We start from the raw sequence: 22,749 nt of genomic DNA on the forward strand, positions 1-22,749 counted from the left end.
AACGTTTTTTTTTATTGCTCGAAAATGTGTTCTGTTGCTCGATGAAAGATGCATCCGTCCGTCTGTCTGTAAGTATGTACACGGTTATCCAAAACTGAAAAGATTTATCTGATATTTTAACTATGTGTTTTACATTTTAAATTGATTTTGAGTTCTGACGATCGGAAATTGGAGCATAAAGATGGTATCCAAAAAAAATTTTATTTATTTTGAGCGATAGAAAAAAAAATTAGAAGAAAAACAAATTGATTACTTACATAAATCTTACATAAGTCTGAAATTTTTTTACAAAGCCTATAGATTTTCCACAATTTCCGCTTAAAGGCTTAATTAACTAACTTATTAATGAAATCATGAACAATTTATCGATGACAAAAAATTAATTATTTTTGCTACAACTTCTGTAGTCTTTTATAACAAGTCTCAGAGAACATAATATTTAAATAAAAGTAGTTGTGAAAGGTCCAAGTGTCCAAAAGGTTGGAAAAGTGGAGTACTTCGAATAGCAAACTGATATTTTATTGTGCGTATTATGTTGTCAATGGCTATGTTTTAAAACATAATGAATTCAAGTGGCTCGTAAAATTAACGGCATAATTTTTAATTTATTTTGGGCCCACGGTCTAAACTTAGCTTCTTAAACTTTTTTTGAATTCATACATTGTAAGTAAGTGGTGAAACCTTGAGATAAATTTATGGCGTTACGAATTTATTTATATAATAATATTACACCCACTTGTTTTCTACTATAATTTTTTTTAAATTATCCAAATTTATTTTCATTTACGTAGAATATTCATTACAGATTTGTAAAAAATGAAATATATTTTCATAATTTTTTATGTGTTATTTAAAATTAGTGTGTGTAACTCGAAGCGAATATTAATTGCAACTGGGGTACCATGTTACAGCCATCAAATGTTTGTGCGTCCAATAATTTATGAACTATTAAATCGTGGCCATGAAGTTATATCCATAACATCACTACCAATCAACGATCCAAATTTAAACAATCTTATCGAAATTGATACAAGTGTAAAATTACCGCTTTTATTTGGACGTGGTCATGAAAAAACGGATGTAGTGGAAGGTAGTCAAATGTATACCATACGTAATGCTATAGACTTTGGTTTTGTTATTTTGAAATCAATGTTTAATAATTCGCAAGTGCAAAGCTTAATTCGCAATGATCAAAATATAAAAATTGATGTTATGATTCTGGAATGGATTTTGGTACCATTTGCTGGGCTAAGTTTTGTATATGATTGCCCACTAGTGGGTATTTTTCCAATGGGTAGTGATTATACTAGTAATCAACTGTTTGCGTCAGACTTATCTCCTTTTCATACGTATGATATTAATTTTCCATATTCCAATCCAATGTCATTTTGGGAGCAGATGCAATATATGCTGCATTTAAATAATGCATATGACATTTATAGAAAAGTTAATGATTTGGTACAAATCACACTGAATAATAATTTTCCAAATCATTCTATAACATTAGAAGATTTGCATCGAAAAGTCAATGTCTACTTGCGAAACAACCATGTAGCATTTTCGGGACCATATGTAGAAGTACCCGGTATAATTAATATTGGTGGAATTAGTAAGCAACAACCAAAGCCTTTACCATTGGTAAATATATTTGATAAATTTTAAGTGTTTTACCATGAATAAATATAGAGGAAGGCTAATAATTCTCAAGTCTACAAGTTAGTAAAATTTTTGATGAAATTTAAAAAAAAAAGCTTATCGATGACATTTGATCTCTTAGTCATCTATTTGATAAAATTTAAAGAGATAAACGTCACAAAATTTCGAAAGTTCGAAAAGAAAATGTGTTCAAACCACAAAATTATTGTTTGCAATGTTTCGTTTTTTTATTAACAACTTTTTCAGTCTATGCTAAAATGGTTAATGAGAATATTTTTTGCCAGAATTTTATATGTTAGAACTCTTAAAACTCTATTTCAGCACTCATGAAATGTTTGTGCCTACTCAGATTAATGTTATTTTGCTTGCAGAATTTACAACAATTCTTAGACAAAGCAACCGAAGGAGTGATTTTTGTAAGTTTTGGATCATTAGTAAAGAGTGATTCAATACATGAAGATAAATTAGCGATTCTGATCGATACATTTAAAAAATTACCTTTTAAAATCATATGGAAATGGGATGATTATTCAGTATCGGATCATTTTGATAATGTTTTAATTCAAAAATGGTTTCCACAAAATGATATACTTCGTAGGTTTAATTAGTTTACCTGTGCGTCTCTCTAAATTATGACGAAAAGTTATTCTATTTGTTTTAAGATCATCCAAATACAAAATGTTTCATAACCCATGGTGGTCTTCAGTCTGTGGAACAAGCTATTTATGCTAAAGTACCATTAATTGGAATACCATTTTTTGGTGACCAACATTATAATGTTCATAGAATTGAGAAATTGCAAATTGGAATCAAACAACGTTACATGCATTTGAATGGGGAGGACTTATTTAACTCAATTTTAGCAGTAATTAATGATCAAAAGTAAGTAAATCTTAAACTAGATTTGGGTTTATTTTAGGTCAGGGTCAATCCTCGTTTTGGCTTTCACTTAAAGATTAAATCTTTTTTTTTTTAAAACACAAATTTTGTGTTTTATTGCTTTGCTCGATTTTAAAATCCCATTAAGTTCTTTTAAACATTCACTTGAAACATTTTAATGTTTTAGAAAATGTAAGTAAAAATAACTATTTAGAACAATATTTGTACCAAAATTTGCTTGTAAGAGTTTCAATAATAATTAGTTTGAAAGTAGAAGGCTCTTTACAGTTGGAAGCTTCCATGGATGCTTTTTTTTTATCTTATAGTTTGTTGGATTTGTTTTTAACCCGTTAGTACTCTTGCTATGAGCATTTTGCTCTTGCTTGATTTAAAACATTTATAACTTATATTATACCATGTAGGTATATATGAAATATTTCAAGGTATACTAAGTTTAGTCTCTAGTTTGTTACACTTAAAAATATTGATGCTACCAACAACATTTTGGTATAGGTGTTCATAAAATCACCTATTTAGCCAACTTCCGATTGTCTGTCTGTTTGTAAACAGGATAACTCAATAACAAAAAGTGATATCAAGGTTAAATTTTTATAGCCTGCTCAGGACCCTTTGTAGGACCCTTTTTTTAAACCGTTAGAGATATAAAAAAGTTTTAAAAAATGAACAACTTTTGTTTGAAACAACATTTTTTTGTAAGCATCACTGTTCACACGTGAGAATGCGAATAAACTTATAAACATTATTTATTATGTCTATACAGGATTAGAATTTCTATCACAAGAGTAAAAGTGTAATCAAAAAATAAAAATTCGGAAATTTTCGGGCAAAGTTTCCAAACAAATACCTTCAGTAATTTATGTAATAAAGAGTTCCTGCAAACCAATATCTACTGTTTAATTAAAGAAATTAGTTTACGCCTGTATGTAATATATTACATCAAAATATAGTCGAATAGACCATGATGTAAATATCGTGTGCATGATTAAATGTAAACAACAACAATAAGTAACAATATCTACTGGTTAATTTTTCTACCATTTTCGTTTCCTTGTATTTTGAGCAAATGCAAACTTGAACCTTTTTGAACGCCTTAACTAATATAGTATTCATCCTACTGTATTTTATATATTGTATGATGTTTGTTGTAACGTATACACAATGTTTCTGGATATATTAAAGTCTTTGGATATATTTCAGATATAAAGAAAACATAGTGAAAATTTCAAATTTATATGATGATCAAATTATACCACCATTGGAGAAAGCTATATGGTGGATTGAGCATACAATGCGAACTAATGGTAGTGAATATTTAAGAAGCGATATTCGCCGTGCTCCATTATTTAGATTTTATTTATTTTCTGATGTTATTTTTATTTTGTTCATTATTTTATGTATTATAGTTATTTTAACATATATTTTTTATAAAAAATCTGACAAAAAAAAATCCGAATAAATTATATTATAAATTAAAATATTTAAAGTATTTCTTAACGTCAATTCTTTCTTGATTGATCTCCCCCAATTCTCTTCCCGTTATCGCAAGGTACTTTGATGGTTTGAATACTTGATGTTATTTTGAGAACATTCCAACGATCGAATTAAGGGATTATAAATAAAAGCAGTTTTCCACACGCAGTACAATAATAAATTTTAAGAAAAACAAAAGTGCGGCCTTAGGACCCCCGCTAGGAAGGAAGTTCTTTACGAAATCTGAAAAAAATGCAGAAAATAACGTAAAGAAATGAATCAAATAAAAAATAATAGATTCATGCTATATTTAAAAAAACTATTTCATTATTAAAAATTTTGTAAAAATAATGAATATATACTCCACAATTATTTTTCAATTATCATCGTCTTGAAATTATTGGCTTATGATAACTATAATAAAATACATATGATTGATATTTCATTTGGTCCAAGAATCTCGAAATCTTTATTATACAAATTTGCTATAACTTCCATTTCTTAATTGTAACTTCAATTGCAACTTAATTAAAATAAAAATAAAATAAATACAATATCTCCAGTGTATATTAAATCACAATCAAAGTTTTTGCGCTTGCACAATTCACTATTGAGGTTTTATAATAAAAAGAGACACAGAAATAGAAAAATCTAATTTAAAACAAAAACATAAACTCAAACAGCCATTAAATTTTAACGTTTTGGTTTTGTAAAAAACGAGACGGAGAAACAGAGAGAAAGAAGGAGAGTTTAATCTAGATCACACTCAATTGTAGACTGCTGAATGTCGAACGCATACACATCATATCTCTTACGTAATAATGGAAAGTCAGGTTATAAAACTTCATTCCATAAAGAAAAAAAAAATAGAAAAAATATTCTTTCGACGCATTGAGAAATGCAAATTGCTTATATAGCATATAGCTCTGGTGTGCAGTTAATAACATTAAATTTTATATAAATTAAAAATGAGTTCTTTACCTCAATCATTTGAGCTTCGGTTTGATGTTTATATGAAATGTTTTTGAAAAACACCAATATTTTGAACTCAAATATTATTAATTTCAATAACTTAGTATTCATTTATTACATAAAAATGGTTTTTTACTAGAATCCACTTCTTTATTTGTATGTATTAAGTACCAAGCAATAAATTTTGTATTACATTAAAATGATAAATTCAATATTAAAATTAAATACATCAATTTTTCACTTGTAACCGTCTTACTTGGTCGCAACACAAATATCTATGTACATAATTTTACTACATCCCCTACATTGAAAGACCTTATCATTTAGGTAAAAATAAAAGTGCGTGACCCGGAATCACAAATCATGTGATAAAATTAAAATTCACAATTCAATGGTGATAACATTAAAAATCAAATATCGAAATCGTAGTATCAAAAAATATCTCAAAATACAGTTTTTGATTAATAATAAAAGATGAAAATAATCCTATATAATTTTATAAATCTAGCAGCACATATTGAAAGTTTTGTTTTGTACGACGATCATAGTCGTCACGATAATAAGGTTTTTATGTTTTGGAAATTATTGCATACCTAGAATAAGTTCGTTTTACCTTTTTTTTCTCTCTCGCAGTAATAATAATAATAGTAATAATAATGCCATCTCTCTCAAATAATACAAAGTTGTATTATAAATATAATGGAAGAGTAAATTGACTGAATCATTTTATGATAATATAATATATTATTTGATGAAAAACCATAACTAAAAATATTATACACACAAAAAAAGAAACTGTTAAGTGCGATTTTTGTTTACTGTGGAGATTCTTGCGAGTAAAAAAGTAAAAGTTGTACCTTTCATGCTCAACTGCTATATGATATAGGAATAAAGGTTTAAATCCGTAAAGAGAATATTTTCACCTCTACTGTGATTATAGTAAAGTAACAGATGTTGCAAAAATCGGATAATAAAGGAAAATGAAAGAAACCGCTCATATTTTGCTAAAACATCATGGAATGTGTATCTTGGGTTTCAAATATCATTAGTTACGCATGAGCTACTGACGTATATGTTTGATAATAAAGAATACATTTTTAATTCAATAAACGATCAATGTTAAAGTTCGCTTAAAAAATTAGTAATTAAGATGCTTGTAAAACGTAAATGTTAAGTGTTTGTCAAATAATCAAAAATTATTATACATGTATAACATATACGTAATTCAAGTTGGCTATTTATTTATTTTGTAAGTCAACTTTATCATTAATCGTTTCATTGAATTAACAATTTATTGTTTATTTACAAGTGTGTCTATTCTATTTGTATGTTTGCGTAAACAGAACACACAGACGTTATCGTACTATTATTCATACTCATACAAATTTCATATTTTTATTACGAAACTATACTTTATATATTTTTGCGCATAATTGCGCAGGTGTGTTTCTTGCTTATACCTAAAGTCAAAGCTACAGGGGCCAATGTGGATTCGAACTGTTCCTTATATTTATATATTAAAATACGTTCGGGTTGAAATAAAATTTCTGTTTTAAAATTCCCAAATGTTGGTCTTCTCCTGATCAAGATAATAATCGGACTAGAGATTACGAAAATTGCAGCGATCACATAATTTTAGTAGAAATTAATAAAACAAAAATATGTGATTGCACCATGCGTAACTAATTTTGATTTGTAAAGTCAGTTTGCAAAGATATTCTGAGTTTGTTTTGAAAAACGGTATCCTTTTACTGTGTAGATTTTATATATGAAAAATGAAAAATGGTATATATTTTGAACGTAGTAATCATAGTTCATTTATTTGTATTGAGAAGAATATTGTACAAAGAGAAAAAGACTGTGTGTTTTTTTTATTGTTTTTATGGATTTAGTACGATCATTGAAATTTTCGTTGGAAAATGAAAAATTTTTACGATATGTTTTTATATTGCAGGCAAACAATGGTAAAGTAAAACATAATGTCGATTTAAATAAAAATAAGCATAGATTAGTTTGAAATATTACCTATGTTTATGTTAGAAATCTTATGTTTTAAAGTACCTATTGTGCCGCGTTTGAGATTAACCGCATGAGCCTATTTTATTGATTCTTACGTCAATCGATTTGTCTATTTAATAGCTATTTAGCTATTTAGCTATTTAGCTATTCAATGATAGTTCAGTCATCATTAATATAGTTCGTCGATTTTCAATTTTTTCTTTTACACCATATGGTGTCTGGTTATCACCATATTGAATTTCCATTAATTTCACATCTATGATGACACTCGCAAGGTTAGTGCAAATCGATTGACGTAAAAATCAACATAATCGGCAGGCAGGTTCGGTTTGTAAAGTGCCAGAAAGGATTAAACATAGAGTTCGTACAAAACGAAGTGGCACCGAGCAAGAGAGAGTGTAGATACGAGTGCACATACATATACATCATACACTCTCTCTTGCTCGGTGCCACTTCGTTTTGTACGAACTCTACATACATTCAGATATCTTGCCTGATAAAAACATTACCACTCCATTGCGACATATATTCGGGTAAAAATAGGTTGTGATTCTGTTCGTTATTGACTCCAATCCTTTTAAAAAACGTTTTCTCCAAATACTAAGGTTTTAAACTTCTCTGTGTGTTTTTTTTAAAATCTCATTGCCATTTATATCAATACATAGCTTAAACATCGGGATCGGACTAAATTTCTTTTATCACTTCAAATGAAGAATTCTCACTTCACGAAGAGAAAAGTGAAGTTGGCTGTGAAAAATCTTTACTAATATGCAAAATATGAACGATTAAAATTCCTAATTAAACAAAGAGGAAGATACCCACTAGTTACGTCTTACGTGGGAGACGCATTTAAAACTTTTAATGCCATCTTTGGTTGCTTATAACTTCTTCGTTTTTTAATCAATTTTAATTTCATTTTCAAATTTTGTAGTGTTATCAAGTCTAGTTTTACAATTTTATGGGTAATATGGCCAATTCGACTTCAGGATTATCCCCTATTATTGTGTAATAATTTTAATAATTTCAATTTGGCTGATAAATCAAGAAATGCAATTAATACATCGAATCCAAAACCAACACTGCATTCTTAAATTTGTATTTACATCATGTACGCAAAAACTTCGACTAGTATCATGTATGCAAAAATGTGCACAACACCGGCTAACTGCTCAATTAGAGAGAGCTCGTTGAAGACAAATATTTTCTACAATTTGAAAGGCTGAGCTAGTTTTTAGCGTGAGAAATTAAATTGACAAAAATAAACTACGAATTTTAAGGTGGGAGTTACAGTTAGCCATGAAATAAAATGTGTTGGTGAATACGTTACCATGCTTAAATAAAATGACAAAAATCAATTTCAAACTTATTACAAACATTTATTTTAATCCAGGCAAGAACAAAATATATTTATTTACAGTATAAAAATGTGTATAAATAAATCATTTTATAAGTTTGAGTTGCTTTCATAAAACACAACTTGTGAGCATCAGAAATCCTTCGTAAGGTTCATATTTTCCCCTCATAAAACGCATCTTGTAATTAGAGCTTTTTATAAGATGGATTTTTTTACCTCATAAGGTTTTTGATAACTTTCTTGAAAAAGTTTTTCATTTTGAGACAAGATAATGCGCAAAGTCTTAAAATCCGCAAAAACCTTTTTTCGATAGTAAACCTGAGTGAGTATGTTTATAAATTGAAACTTCACCAAAAGCAGTTCTTTGATACGAACTGTACGAACAAACAAAACTGCTATCCTCTTAACTTGAAACTTCATCAAAAGCAGTTCTTTGATACGAACTGGACGAACAAACAAAACTGCTATCCTCTTAACTTGAAACTTCATCAAAAGCAGTTCTTTGATACGAACTGGACGAACAAACAAAACTGCTATCCTCTTAATTAAAAAAGTTCGAAAAATCAGGCTTCTTCCTCAAAATCTCTTCTTTGAAGCAATCAATTTTCACTTTTGTAACCTTTGCTTGGAAAACAACCGTATATAGGTATCAATTTTTACATCTTATTATTAAATAGATGAATCGAGTTTCAGTTAATGTTTTTAAAATCCCATAAATTGTGTCATCATCATCCCTTTGTTGATCTTCAATATGTTCATAAGTCAACATTTCCGTAGAAAATATAACTAAAAATACGAACCGTATAAATCTTTACGCATAGTACAGATTTAGTTAATTAATTGACTTGTCATCGAATTTGTCTAAACATATAATCTATAAATTTTAATATCGCGTATTCATCTTAAATTTATAAGAAATATGAATTATTACACACAGGCTTTACACACACTACACGAATTAATGATGCGTGTTGTCTAAAATGAGATAATATATGTGAGATCACGATGTAGATTTATATCATATCGAATTTAGCAAAGTAATACAAATAGTTCTAATACGTAATTTTTGGTTACATCCGGCAATATGAAAGTGATTATGATATATTGTATTTTTGAATTAGAATGTTCCATACTTCTTGTAGTAATCTATTTCTCACTAAAATTGTACCCAGGCGTGAGGTAACTAACAGTGCCATTTACTCGCCGATGACTTGAGACAAATTAAGTTTAGTGTCATTTACCATCTATCAAGACAATATCTTGGGTCACCATGTCGAACCTTTTCGACTTTTTAACCCCCAAACTAAGAAAAGGGGTGGTATAAGTTCGGCCGCTATGTGTAGGTGTCTGTCTGTCTGTCTGTGGCACCGTAGTAAATAAACGGGTGAATTAATTTAATTTTTTTTGTTTTGTTTGAAAGGTAGTTTCATGGAGACTGTTCTTAGCTTTGTTTCAAGTGCGAGTCTCGGAAAAGCTTTAAGAAAAAAGGTAATTTAATGGAGAGTGTTCTTGGGTATGTTTCAAGTGCGAGCTAAGGGATCCGTATCCGAAAAACTTGTCGAGGGTTTTCAAAATTTTGTAAATTTCACTTTTTCCAATAGAGTTTCAACCATTTTATGAAATTTGTAACACTTCGATACCTTGATTGAAGTAACAGAACTGATATAGAAGAAAATTATCTAAATAATCCGTTATAACAAAAACATAGAGCAGCGAAAATAGTTAATAAAACATTTTCGGCAAAAATTTCTCTAAATTTGAATATATAAAATATAACAAGTAACAAACAATTGACTAAGTGAATTGTTGAAATACTATGTATAGACAGTGTTGCTTACGCAATCGTTTGTTTTTTATGTCATGTAAGTAAAGAAAGATAGTCACGCATAGGTAGCCATGGTCGTGTATACCTAACAAAACTGTGGGGTCACATATGTGTGACCCCACAGTTTTAGTTATGCCACAGTTAGGTATGCCTAACTGATATTCCCCATACTTTGTAATACTGTAATACTTTGTAATACTTTGTAATACTGTAATGTTCTAGTCTAATTTGAACAAAAGTTGTTTATTAACAATTGACCTATGTTGCTCATTTACGAACTCAACCACACTTTTTTCGTCCTGAGCCTGCTATAAAAACAGCTTGATATAACTTTTTGAGTTATCGTGTTGACGGACAGACGGACGGACAACACTAATACCAGAATGTTTTTCGTATCATCAATATTTTTAAGCGTTACAAACTTGGGACGAAAGTTAATATACTTTGATATTTTTCATATATGCATGGTATAATAAACTTAGTATACCTTAGTATATTTCATATATAAGTACATGGTATAATAACTCGTTTAAAATTTTAACGACACCTCCATGGGGTCATTTTATTATTGTTTATGGTATAACCGACTGTTTATTTCTAATATTTTAACATTAAAATTGTATATATTTCGTAAATAAAAAATAAACTTTTTTTTAACATTTTTCTCTCAAATTTAAAAACCAGTTAAGCATATTAATTGATCAATTATTTCGAAGGTGAACAACGTAGACTTTTATATTTTCCCCAAAACTTTTATACTAAAAAAAAAAAACAAAAACAAAAATAAAAACGTGAGAACATTTCGTTTCTTTCTTCGCTTTTTTCTATGTGGCAATAAATAATCAATAATAATAATAAAATAATAAATTAAATATTTATTTGGTACTGATATACAAATAATACAATGATGATATACAAAAAGTCAGACACTCTTGCATGTTGATATTTATAGTATCACATACGATTAATTAATGTTGTTATTTACACCAACAATTCTTTCATTGCGTATGGTTCAAATTTCAACATAGAGTATGGTACAAAGAATTTTGCAACTCCATTTGAACTAAGAGTGCCCACATTCTTCTCAAATGATTTTGGGCATCCTCTGCATTATTTATGTACTGTATAAATAGTCGTTTTTTCTTAAAATGCAGTACGATGCGCAAAGTTGACAGATGTATTCGTGTGCATATTATAGTACTTTTGCATATCTGCTCTGAAATAATTTCTTGAATGCCTAAATTTTAAAAACTCGAATGCGTAGCTGCCATAATATGTTAAAAATTCATCGCCCGCCCATCTATCCCTTCAACTCCACCCATCTACCAACTCCGCCCATCTACCCCTCATTAAAATTCCGTATTTTATTACGGCGTTCACATTGGCGTAGAACATACATTGCTGATGTGAATCCAGATATTCTTACAGGATTCTAATTTGGTAATAAAACTGATTGAAGCGATTACAAACTTGATTCACCTGATCAACAAATTTCAAGTTAACCTTATCCACAAATTTTAGCTACACTACTCGAATATACAATGGATTTGTTACATCGCAAAGAAAAGCTTTCCCTGTTTGGCTGGGTTTTAAGCGAGAATAATACTATTGATGTTTTTTGAACTATGTTCTTTACCACACGTTATTGTTTGTTTGCTGGTTGGAAAGTAAAATCAAATAATTAACAATCTGTCAATTTATTATATTTTTTGTCCAAAAATTTTTTAATTAAATTTATTTATTTTTCATTCCAAAATAAAAGATGTAAAATCAACATTTTAAAATTAAGATATCGATATATCCTTTCATATTAACTCTTCAAAAAGGTCAGTAAATTACTTGGAAAAGATGCTTTTAAGTGCTCTACAGAATATTCCAAAACCATTTTAAACTATTTCAATTCCCAATATATATTTATTTATTGAAAACAGTGAAAAGTGATTTTTCTTTTTTGAAACAGTAGTTACATAGTGTGCCAAGTTATATATTTCTAAATAAAAAAGGAAAAATTTTTAAAAAGGCTAATAAATTAAGAATTTATTCCGAATATTTTTATGTTTAGAGGTTCTATATTCTAACTAAAGTAGCTTTATAGATGTTACAATTTTTAAAAGAGCTCTCAACAAAATTATTTCAATCTTTTAACAAATTACAACAATTTAAAGTTGTGAATGTCTTCCAAATACTATTAATCATGAAAATATATACTGTAAAGTGGGTAAAATGTGCTTTTTTTATTCGAAGAAAAATTGAATAGAATTTATTTTGGTTCTTTCTGGTGACGACATAAAAATTTATAAAAATTATTAAAACAAAAACAATGTCTATAGATTACAGACTTACTAAAAGTGTATGGATTTCAATAAGAATAATTTCCAATGGTAGAAGGGGGTATACAAATGAAATAGTTTTCAGTATTCAGCCGACGACTGTATCAATTCTGTTAATAAATTGATGATATAAATAAGTCCGACCACTTTATAAAATGAAAAAGAGCTAAATATAGTTTATGTTCAAGTTGATGATGTAGATGTTTTTGTATATATTTATTTATTAAGTAGTAAGCCGAAGTTGCTGGTTAAACTAAAAGGATTGACACGTTTCTTTGACATATACAAACTTCATACATTTATCAATTTAAATATTTTGTTATACAGGAGGTTTTTGGCGTTCAAAATATAAAATACATTTATATCGTTTTTATAAAATTTTTATGGGAATGTAATTTTCACAAAGAGAAATTTTTTTGTGTTTTGCTCGCAAATTTTTTTGAATAAATTAAGAAATAATATTTAACAATCTTTCTTGCCTAAAACGATTATAATTTGTTTCTTAATTCTCAAATTTTTTTGTAATTATATTAATATTGAAAAAAAAATAATAAGTACCTCCAATAAAATTGTATTTGAAGTTTGGTCAAAATTTTCCATTATTTTTTTAAAGTTTTTCCTGACTCAGAACTGAATAACGGTTTCATTTCAAACGTCAGAATTTCAAAACCTAAGAATAATCATTAAAAAAATTAAAGTAAATGTAGGTTACTATATTAATTGTAAATAATGAGCTTTCAAACTTTTATACCATGTATATATGAAATATACATAGTATATTAAGTTTAGTCCCAAGTTTGTAACGCTTAAAAATATGATGCTACCAAAAAAATTGCGCTAATAAACTTTTGTATGGAACATTTTTTTGTGAACATCACTTTTTAATATTTCATTAACAGTTATGTATGTGTGACATGTATAGGTATAGGTATATGAATAATCAACACTGTCTATACACGGTGTTTCAACAATTAACGCAGTCAATTGTTTGTTTTCACTGACAAGCGATTGTATTAAACTGTAAATAATTTCATAAATTGAAATTAGTGGTTGTTTGTTATGCGGAAAAATGTTGCGAATACATATTTCACATTAACTTTTAATTATTGTTAATATATTTTGTTAGATTTTTTTTTTGCAGGTATATTTTTTTTTGTATTTAATTAAATAATATGAATAATGCAATATAATTATATATATAATACTATTTATTTATTTTATTTGTTTACATAAAATATTTTGTTTTGTAAAATGAAATTGTCTAAATTGAATAATAAAATATTTTAATTAAAAATGTGAAGTTACAGTCTGTACCAAAAGTCTCTAGTCACTTTTCATGCCTATTAACGTAGGTGAACATATGGCAATTATTGAATTCAAAATACATAGAATATGAAATATAAAAAAGTAGAAAACTCAAAATGTATGGCTTAAATCATAATAGATAGAAAAAGCTCAAGTACTAAATTTGTTCATTTTCAAAACGAACAATTTTTGTTTGAAAAAGTTATTCATAAAGTCGCTCAAAACTATGTCGTTCAAAACGCAACCTCCCAGTCAGTAGCCAAATTGAAACAGTTTAACTAATAAGCGTTGCTTTTCCAAACATTACACGGTTATACTATTGTTTTTTCTAGTCCAGTAACATGCGGATATGCTTGTGAATAACTCTCATTTGATTTGTGAATACAACAGATAGCAAGTTCATTTCTTATATTCAAAGCATTGGAAGCTTCTATTTCTAATCTTTTTTTAAATAATTTCACGAAGATAGACACGAATTTTAATTTAATTCTAGTCATTTCTTTATACTTTGTGCAGAGAATCATTTGTTCTTAAATAAAAGATAATAATAAAAATATTTTTAATCATTTGTTTCTTTGTAAACTATTTTCAAATGTTATGCATTAAAGAACTTTATTGGAAATCGTTTATTTTTTAGATTAGTTATTTTGAATGCACATTGTCTTATTTAGTTCACGGGCATAGCTAGAAAAGATTTTAATTTTTGTTCAAGCCCATCAGGCGATAATATAAAAATCGATTACCATGGCCATTTAGACAAGTTTGTACAACAAATTTCATGTAACTACATGAAAGGGTAAAGTAAGAGTGTAATTACCAAAAGGCTTAGCTCATCGCTAAGGATGTATCGATAATGAACGACGTAAGGCTTTGCATGACATAATACAAGTCAACAAATAAAAAACCAATAGACATATACTCGTAATAGACTCGTGTGATAAAATTTAAAATGTAATTATTTTGATTTTAAGGCCGTGGACTCGTATGACGCCATGCAAATTCTTATATCCTTCATTATCGATACCTCAAAAACAATCATCTAACGTAAAATAAACTATGTATAAGTTTGTATTTAGTGACCTAGAACGCTTATTTGTCATATTTATATCGCACAATTGAACCACGTACCTTCTCGCCCACTGTACACACTTTGCCCTTTCACCATTTACATTGTATTCGCTATGATTTTCTCTTAGGGGATTTTACATGTAGTTTGGTAAAAAGTCGATTTTCCCGTATGAGAATTAAACATGTAAATTGATCTAGTATTCTCCTCGCTCAATTACTGCTATGCATCCGAACTTTTACTAAATTTTCCATTCACGTGATCCAGATGAAGGTTGATACACGCTGCTAAAAGATACTAGCTGCTTCTACTTGATATCGAGTCCCTGGTTTATTTATCTGCTCATCGGTCAAACGATCGTAAGATTAAGCACTCACGTACGGGACGATATTTGTGCATATCGTTGGATTGGAATATAATTACTATAAAAAATTTAGTATTCTAAGTATAGGTACCAAATACAAAATAGAATAAATATCTATACGCGGTGTTCGCGAAAAATATTGAAACAATATATTAATTTTTGTAAATAAAGTCTAGTTTGCTTTTTGGAAAAATTATTCAACAGAACACATTATTCCTACAAACAATACGGCCAACTTTTGTATTTCAAAATTCTCTTTATTTCATTATATTATCACACTTTGAATGCAACTTCTTTGCATAGAGAAGTTCGAATCAATTTCTACCGAATCTATAGAGTTCTCATAAAAAATATTTCGAACAATAATTGTTGGCTTCTATGTGGGGATAAATGAATGAGTTTTATCTGTAATAATTTTTTTTATCGCTGTGCGATTATTCTATTTACCAACATATCATTACGAAAGGAAATTAATATCTACATTGAGGGTTTGCAAAATTTTAGTTGAAAAAGTATGCTTTGTGTCATTTATTCAGGAAAAAAACAAAATACCTTAATTTGATATATTAAATAATCTGCTTTATTCATTATTATAATAATTAAGCTTTTAATTAGTTTTTAAATATATAATATTGAATTCATATAAATTTAAATAAAATTAATTTATTATATTCATTCAATCTAATTTGAATATACTACTAACTATAGTTATTAAAAATAACATCGAAATTATTAATTACGCATTGACCTAAGAATTATTTTTTGTGAATCTAAAAAAAAAAATTATTGGAAACTTAGTACTTATGACAAAATACATTCACAAAAAGTATGAAATAATCATCAACCAATGACCCACTCAAATTTTAAACTGATTTCTTTATCTGAGATCTTTTATATTATCTAACGATGTGATTATTATTTCTTGCTTTTTCTATCACATCTCTTTTCTTTATCATTTAAGATAAAAGATCCAAGTTAAAATGGCCAGTTTTTTACCTAAAAAACACTCGCTTTAAGATAAATGTTTGAATGATGTTTTGATTGAAAAGGCTAGTTTTTTGTGATGTAGCTCGTTTTTCTCTTGCAACAGGATCCAAGAGCATCTCTTTCAAGGTTTTAACAGTAATCTGATCTTACGATCTTCACCTGCCGAACTGAGATTTTCAGAGGTTGCTGCTTTTGTTAATACTTTCATTGGACCCTCAGGAAAAGACAAATCGTTGGAATATGGCAGAGGTTACCGTTCTGAAGATTCATCGGCATACTTAATACCTCATAAAGATTTCTAAGAAAATGGCTTTAGCTGTGTTAGATATAACCCCACGCTTTTTTACAATAAAATGATTTTTTGTCTTAATCATCAACTATTATTTAATCTAGTTTAGCCCACATTAAAAAAAACCTGTGCCATGCGATAAGATACGTCGTTCCAATAAATAAATAGTAATAAACAAATAATGGAAGTTTAACTTCCGTTTTTCAGATATCTATCTATAACGAAGGCCACCCACATCATTATTTTTAATATTTATTTTAATTCGTTCCAATAATCAATCCATGATAAATAAAATACCAATAAAGTTTTAAATCAATAACTATAACTATATTATTTTGTTTGTTGCAGGTATGTTCAGAGAACTTTTGCAATCGTTTTTAAGCAAAACTTAAAAATCTAGGTAAGATTTTTTCATACAAACAAAATGATTTTCTCAGTTTTATTCAAGTAACAAATAATCACATTACAGAAATAAATTTTTTATAAAATATTCCGTTTTCTGTATCATTGATTATTATGGAATACAATTCTTGGGACAAAAATATTATTTTAACGTGATATTTATTTAATGACTATGTGAATTTGTTTTTGTAGTATTTTTATGACAATTTTACTTTCGTATAAAACTTTTTTAATTCTTTGCACGTTTGATCATAAACGTGATAATTCTAAAACGATTATAGATAGAGAGGCAAAATTTTCTCAGCATCTGCTATCCCTTGGGCTGACTTTCCCATTTAAACTTTAACAAACACAAAATGCTGCACTAGTGTACGTAGAAAACCATTTTTGAAAACTGCGTCTATGAACCTTTTTGTTCAAGACGACAAGAATGGGATAGATGACTGATATCGAATTTGCCACATCACCCAAAAAATGATAAATTAGACTTGGTACTATAAAAAAATTTGACAATTGAATTAAAATTAATTAAAAACGAAGAAGTTATAAGCATTCAAAGATTTTTGCCCGTCTTTTTCTTGAAAAACCGAATTTTATATGCAATCTTTGTGGCGCTACTATTCTGAATCTCTCCCCTCGTTGAATAAGGAGCTTAGAACGTGCACATTTTGCGTACTTCTACAGACTTTAAAAAACCAACTTCACTTTTCTGTCCGTGCAGCAAAAAATTGAATAATCATCCCGATAATTGTATTACATCATTAGTTATTGTGCATTACATTTCATTTGTAGGAAAATTTTCTAAATGTTTGATGATCTGATCTTTATATACCGTGTTCATTGAAACTTTCTTTTGCCATCTATACTTATAAAATAAATTTAAATTGTTGGCTTGACAAAATAATAGTGTGGTAATTATAATCAGCATTACATGCAAGCATAGTTTTGATTTGATTACCATATGTATGAAAGTTTTATACAGGGATTCTGAAAGATATTCTATTCGTTAAAACTCTTCTCACGTTCTTATTTAATTCAAACAAAAAGACGCATTGATAATAACAAAGCATGGTTCCTTGTAATATCCGAATCGATGCAATTTTTAAGGTTTGAACGATGAGAAATCCGTTTTGTCGAGCAAAATGATTTCAAATTATCCTTTTTTATATTATCCTTTTAATCACAAGAACAAAATCTTTATTATTGAATTTATATTTCAATTTTCTGAGTACCGTACTTTAAAATTTTCTCAAAAAAATAAAAAAACGTTATCTATAAAAGCTTCTACTAATACTTGATTTAACAAGTTAAATAAATGTTATCGGTATACTAACTAATAGATATGATAGTCATGTGAGCATATTGAATTTAATACGTTTTTATCTTTTTGTGTAGCGTGTGGGCTGTTAAATGGAATGGAAAATAATTAAATGTACTAAAAAACATTGTCTTAAATAAATATATAAAATAATGGTATACATTTTCAAGTGCTTATTAGACATTTTATTCTTTACGAACAAATTTATTTCAAGATAAAATTTAAGGATGTGTATATTAAATTCAAAACATTATTTTTGATAATTAACTAAACTCATTATCCTTTCACAAAAAAAAAAAAAAAAATCTATCTATATGTGAGTATTTGAGTACATAGCATATTTATTTACCTTCAATTCCGTTGAATTTCATTTCATTCCGTTGAGAAACAATTAGTATTGTTTAGACGAGGCGTAAAATTATCAATATTGAAACACTTTTCTTAATATCTAACATTACTTTTTTTTTTAAATATACTTCTCTAATCCTTAATTATAATACTTCCTTCTTTCTTTAAAAAATCAAATTTTGTGAAATGTGCCGTATAAACTTAGGGTAGCGGATTCGATTCCCACCGTCGCAACAAAATTAATTTAATTAATAGTTGTAAGCCTCTGAAATTGAGGAGCTGATAAATGAAATTATCGGCGGAAAGGTGGTAAAACACATATTTGGTATAACAATGGGCTCTATAGCTTAAGTGTGTCCTTCGTGTACAGCCAATATAACCTAACCTAAGCTAAATACTTGACGTTTCAGATAGGGAGCCTACATATTTTTAGGACAAGGAAGCTTGGGAATGGATTATATGAATAAAGTTAGAACTACGTAAATTGACTTATTGTTATCAAGTTATGAAAACAATAACGGAAAAAGATCAGAGAGACGTTTTATAATAAGCTTGAATGAAAAATTTCAGATTGCATAAATTTCTAGAAATGTAATATCTTTAAACCACTATAGATTTTGCTTTTTCCAATATTCTTAAAACGCTTAGTTTCGGAGAAATCAGCATTAAATGTATGATAAAACTATTTCCTTTTAAAATTATTTTATCTTAATAATTTTTAAACCATAACAATAACCGAAAAAAGTGTCATCATCAACCCTAGTAGCTCAGTTGGTTAAGGCGTATATAAGTATGAAGGAGATGCACTCAGTCTTGATAATAATTGAGAAGCTGATAAATGAATTTTTCAGCGGAAATGGTGGTAAAACACATATATGGTATCATAATGGGAACTAAATGGGCTCTTAATTTTGGTATTTAACTTTTTCTGAAACATTGAAAAGAATAGAGGTAATGTCGACTAAAAATGATCCAGATTCAAATCACTTAAACTTAAGTACATGAAAATCTTAAAACAATGATATTTTTCAAAAAAATACTTATACAAATATTAATAAAAAGTACGTAATTAGAGCACGATTTGTCATCTTTGCCATTTCGTTTCCACTTTGTTAAATTTTAATTAAAGACAAAATGGAAAGCTCTAAACATCTTCAAAAGCTAATATACTTTAGTAGGATCCATAGAGTTGAATATTTCGCTTACAGTTTTAGTTGATGAAATATTACGCTCCCTTTGAAACTATTTTCATCATTTAAATAATATCGTATTCAAAAGCATCCATATTCATTATTAGTAAAAAGTATTCATCATGATTTCGAAAAAAAAGTATAAAATAAAACTCCAACTAGAGAGGGTTCTATCCAATAGCATTCTTTTGTTTAAAAAAAAAAAAAAAGAATCAAAAAATAAAATCACATTGCAAAAATCAGTTCGTACTTACAAACAAAAGGAAATTAACAAAAAAAAAAAAAAAAATGGAATGAAATACAATGGGCATCATGCAAAGCAGCAAATGAATTAAATAATTAAAAGAACACGCGCTCTGACGCGACTAACTGGCTATAAACAAAAGGTTTTGAACAGGAGAGGAGAACGTTGACAACACATATACATACGGATGGTGTGTGAAGTGAGTAAGTATAAAACAAATGTAATATACAGAGAGTTTCTAAATATTAAATGAAGGGTTACTGGTACCCAGACGCCCTATTAGCTCAGTTGGTTAAGGCGTAACCAATTCCGTCCGCGGTATGCATAGGGTAGCGGGCTCGATTCCCGCCGTCGCAACAAAATTAATCTAATTAATAGTTTTGATGGGCTGGTGTAGTGCATGGTATATGCATAAAGGAGGTGTACTCAGCCTTTCAACTTGAGGACCTGATAAGTGAAATTATCAGCGGAAAGGTAGTAATACACATATACGGGCTCCATAACCTAAGTGTGTCCTTCGTGGACAGCCAATATAATCTAACCTAACTTAACCTAACCTTGAAAATTTAATAAACTACCTGTACTTTGCTTTTGCTGGTTTCCCATTCATTTTATCATCCTCATCATGAACAGCATCCATCCATGGAGTTATAGGTTCAATTCTCAAATACATTGTTGTTGGTACATATTAAATGTACAGAGAATTATATAGATGGGTGTTAATTTAATTTTGTATGTAATGTATTAAATATGTACCCACCATTTCTACCTACTACTATTACCTACGCATAGGTACCAAACGTTAATTTTTATATTGTTCACATGTATACGTTTTTATTTTTCGTTCCTTAAATTTATTAAAATTAACAGGTGGCGAACGTGGGAATTTATTATTTGCATTTAGCTGTTGTTCTAACAGTGGTTTTACTTCACATGGATATTTGTATTATTAACTTAATTTATTGGTCAAGTATATTAATATTATTGGATTTGTCCTTGGGGATCTCTCAATGGAATAAGCGAATCGATTTTACTTATGCCTAATTCACTTTTGAGTAAATGCTTCTGTATATTAAAACAAGTGAAAACAAACAATTGACTGAGTTAATTGTTGAAATACCATGTAAAGACAGTGTTAAGGACTCTATCACATTTCATATACCAGACACGTCACACTTGGGAATGGGAATATCAGTTATGTACGTGTACACATACTATACAATTTGCGCCTAATTTGCACTCTCACGTGTAAACAATGATGTTTACGAAAAAATAATTTTGAAAAAAAAATGTTTATATTTTTATAACGAGCATTTATTACATTTAAACTTTTTTCTATCTCTAACGGTTTACAAGATGGTGCCTACGGACCCAAGAACAAATTGACCTATGCTACTCACTTACGAACTCGACCTCACTTTTACGTCCTAAGCACGTTATAAAAATTTCAGCTTGTTATCTCTTTTCATTTTTGAGTAAACGTGATGACAGACGACAGACAGATGACAGACAGACAACCGGAAATGGACTAATCAGGTGATTTTATGAACACCTATATATAATATTTTGTTCATATTATCAATATTTTTAAGCGTTACAAACTTGGGACTAAGCTTAGTATACCTTGGTATATTTCATGTACATGGTACAAAAAGGTTATAAGCACAACGGATATAACATTTAAACAAATTCATGATAAAGTTCTGAATATGATGTGACTTACCTTATTATTTTTCTCCTGAGAGAGAATAGTCTTTCATAAAATACCGAAATATCGTTTATATTTTACATTTAAAAAAGATACTATATGTTAAAAATATATAGATATAAAAAACAAAAATCATGAGACACGGAAGTTTGTTTTCTTTTTCCATTTCGTCTAAAATGCTACAATGAATGTGGATGGCAACATGAGGAATCCATTTACAAAATAGACGAAGCCTTAAGGAATTTTGTAGAGCTTATATAGTTCATATGATAAGAAGTGAAATTTACAAAATTAAATTTAAAAAAAACCGACAAATGTTTCGCCTACGGAACCCTAAAACTCGCATTTGAAACATACCTAAGAACACTCTCCAATAAATTATCTTTTTCCTTCAAGCCTTTTCCAAACTAAGCCGATTTGAAAGATCATCGCCAAGAAAGATGAATATTAGTAGTCTTCAACTAGTAAGTTGAAGATACTTTGATATGTTTTTTGGACCCTTTGGAGTGGGAGTGTGAAAATACGTTTTACAAGCAAAAAAAATTGTGCTACCTGCGTAATAGGTGAAAAATTCAAAAGAGCCAGAAAATTTACAGCTCTTTTACTGGAGTATTATTAATTTAAGAACCATTGTTGTTATCGGCAGTACAAAAAACACTATCTATACCTACTATTGTAATGGAATTCAGGAATATTACTTTGCCAGTGTTGTCACAAGTAGATACATACCTTTATATATTTTTAAAAAAAAATCATGGATTACAAGTGATGGAAATAGTTTTTTAAAAGTAACTTTGTATTAGCATTCATGCTAGCTTATTTTGTATAATTACAAAGACAGAAGCTACATAGAATAATTTACAATGCTAATTATTTTGATTAATTTTAGTTATATTAAATATGCATTGTTGTGAATGGAATTAAAATCAACAATTCGATTGTATTCTTAGTAGTAATCATTCATTAAAATTATTCCAAAGATAAATTTTAGAAATACAACAA

At 28.5% G+C, this 22,749-nt stretch overlaps 1 protein-coding gene across 1 annotated transcript; it reads left to right on the forward strand.

The window, feature by feature from the left end:
• Positions 1-918: 918 nt before the first annotated feature.
• On the forward strand, positions 919-16,550 carry LOC123292642 (UDP-glycosyltransferase UGT4-like). Its single transcript, XM_044873356.1, has 4 exons — positions 919-1,638; positions 2,028-2,250; positions 2,319-2,538; positions 16,352-16,550. The coding sequence occupies exons 1-4, from the start codon at positions 919-921 to the stop codon at positions 16,548-16,550; spliced, it is 1,362 nt and encodes a 453-aa protein (XP_044729291.1).
• The last annotated feature ends 6,199 nt before the right edge of the window (positions 16,551-22,749 follow it).

Source organism: Chrysoperla carnea, chromosome 2, assembly GCF_905475395.1.
Source record: "Chrysoperla carnea chromosome 2, inChrCarn1.1, whole genome shotgun sequence".
In the NCBI taxonomy this organism is placed as follows: Eukaryota; Metazoa; Arthropoda; class Insecta; order Neuroptera; family Chrysopidae; genus Chrysoperla; species Chrysoperla carnea.

Coding starts and splice junctions, on each gene's coding strand:
- LOC123292642 (XM_044873356.1), top strand. CDS start 919: ATGTTTGTGCGTCCAATAATTTATGAACTATTAAATCGTGGCCATGAA. Junction 2,251..2,318: donor TCCACAAAATGATATACTTC/GTAGGTTTAATT, acceptor ATTTGTTTTAAG/ATCATCCAAATACAAAATGT. Junction 2,539..16,351: donor GCAGTAATTAATGATCAAAA/GTAAGTAAATCT, acceptor CTCTTGCAACAG/GATCCAAGAGCATCTCTTTC.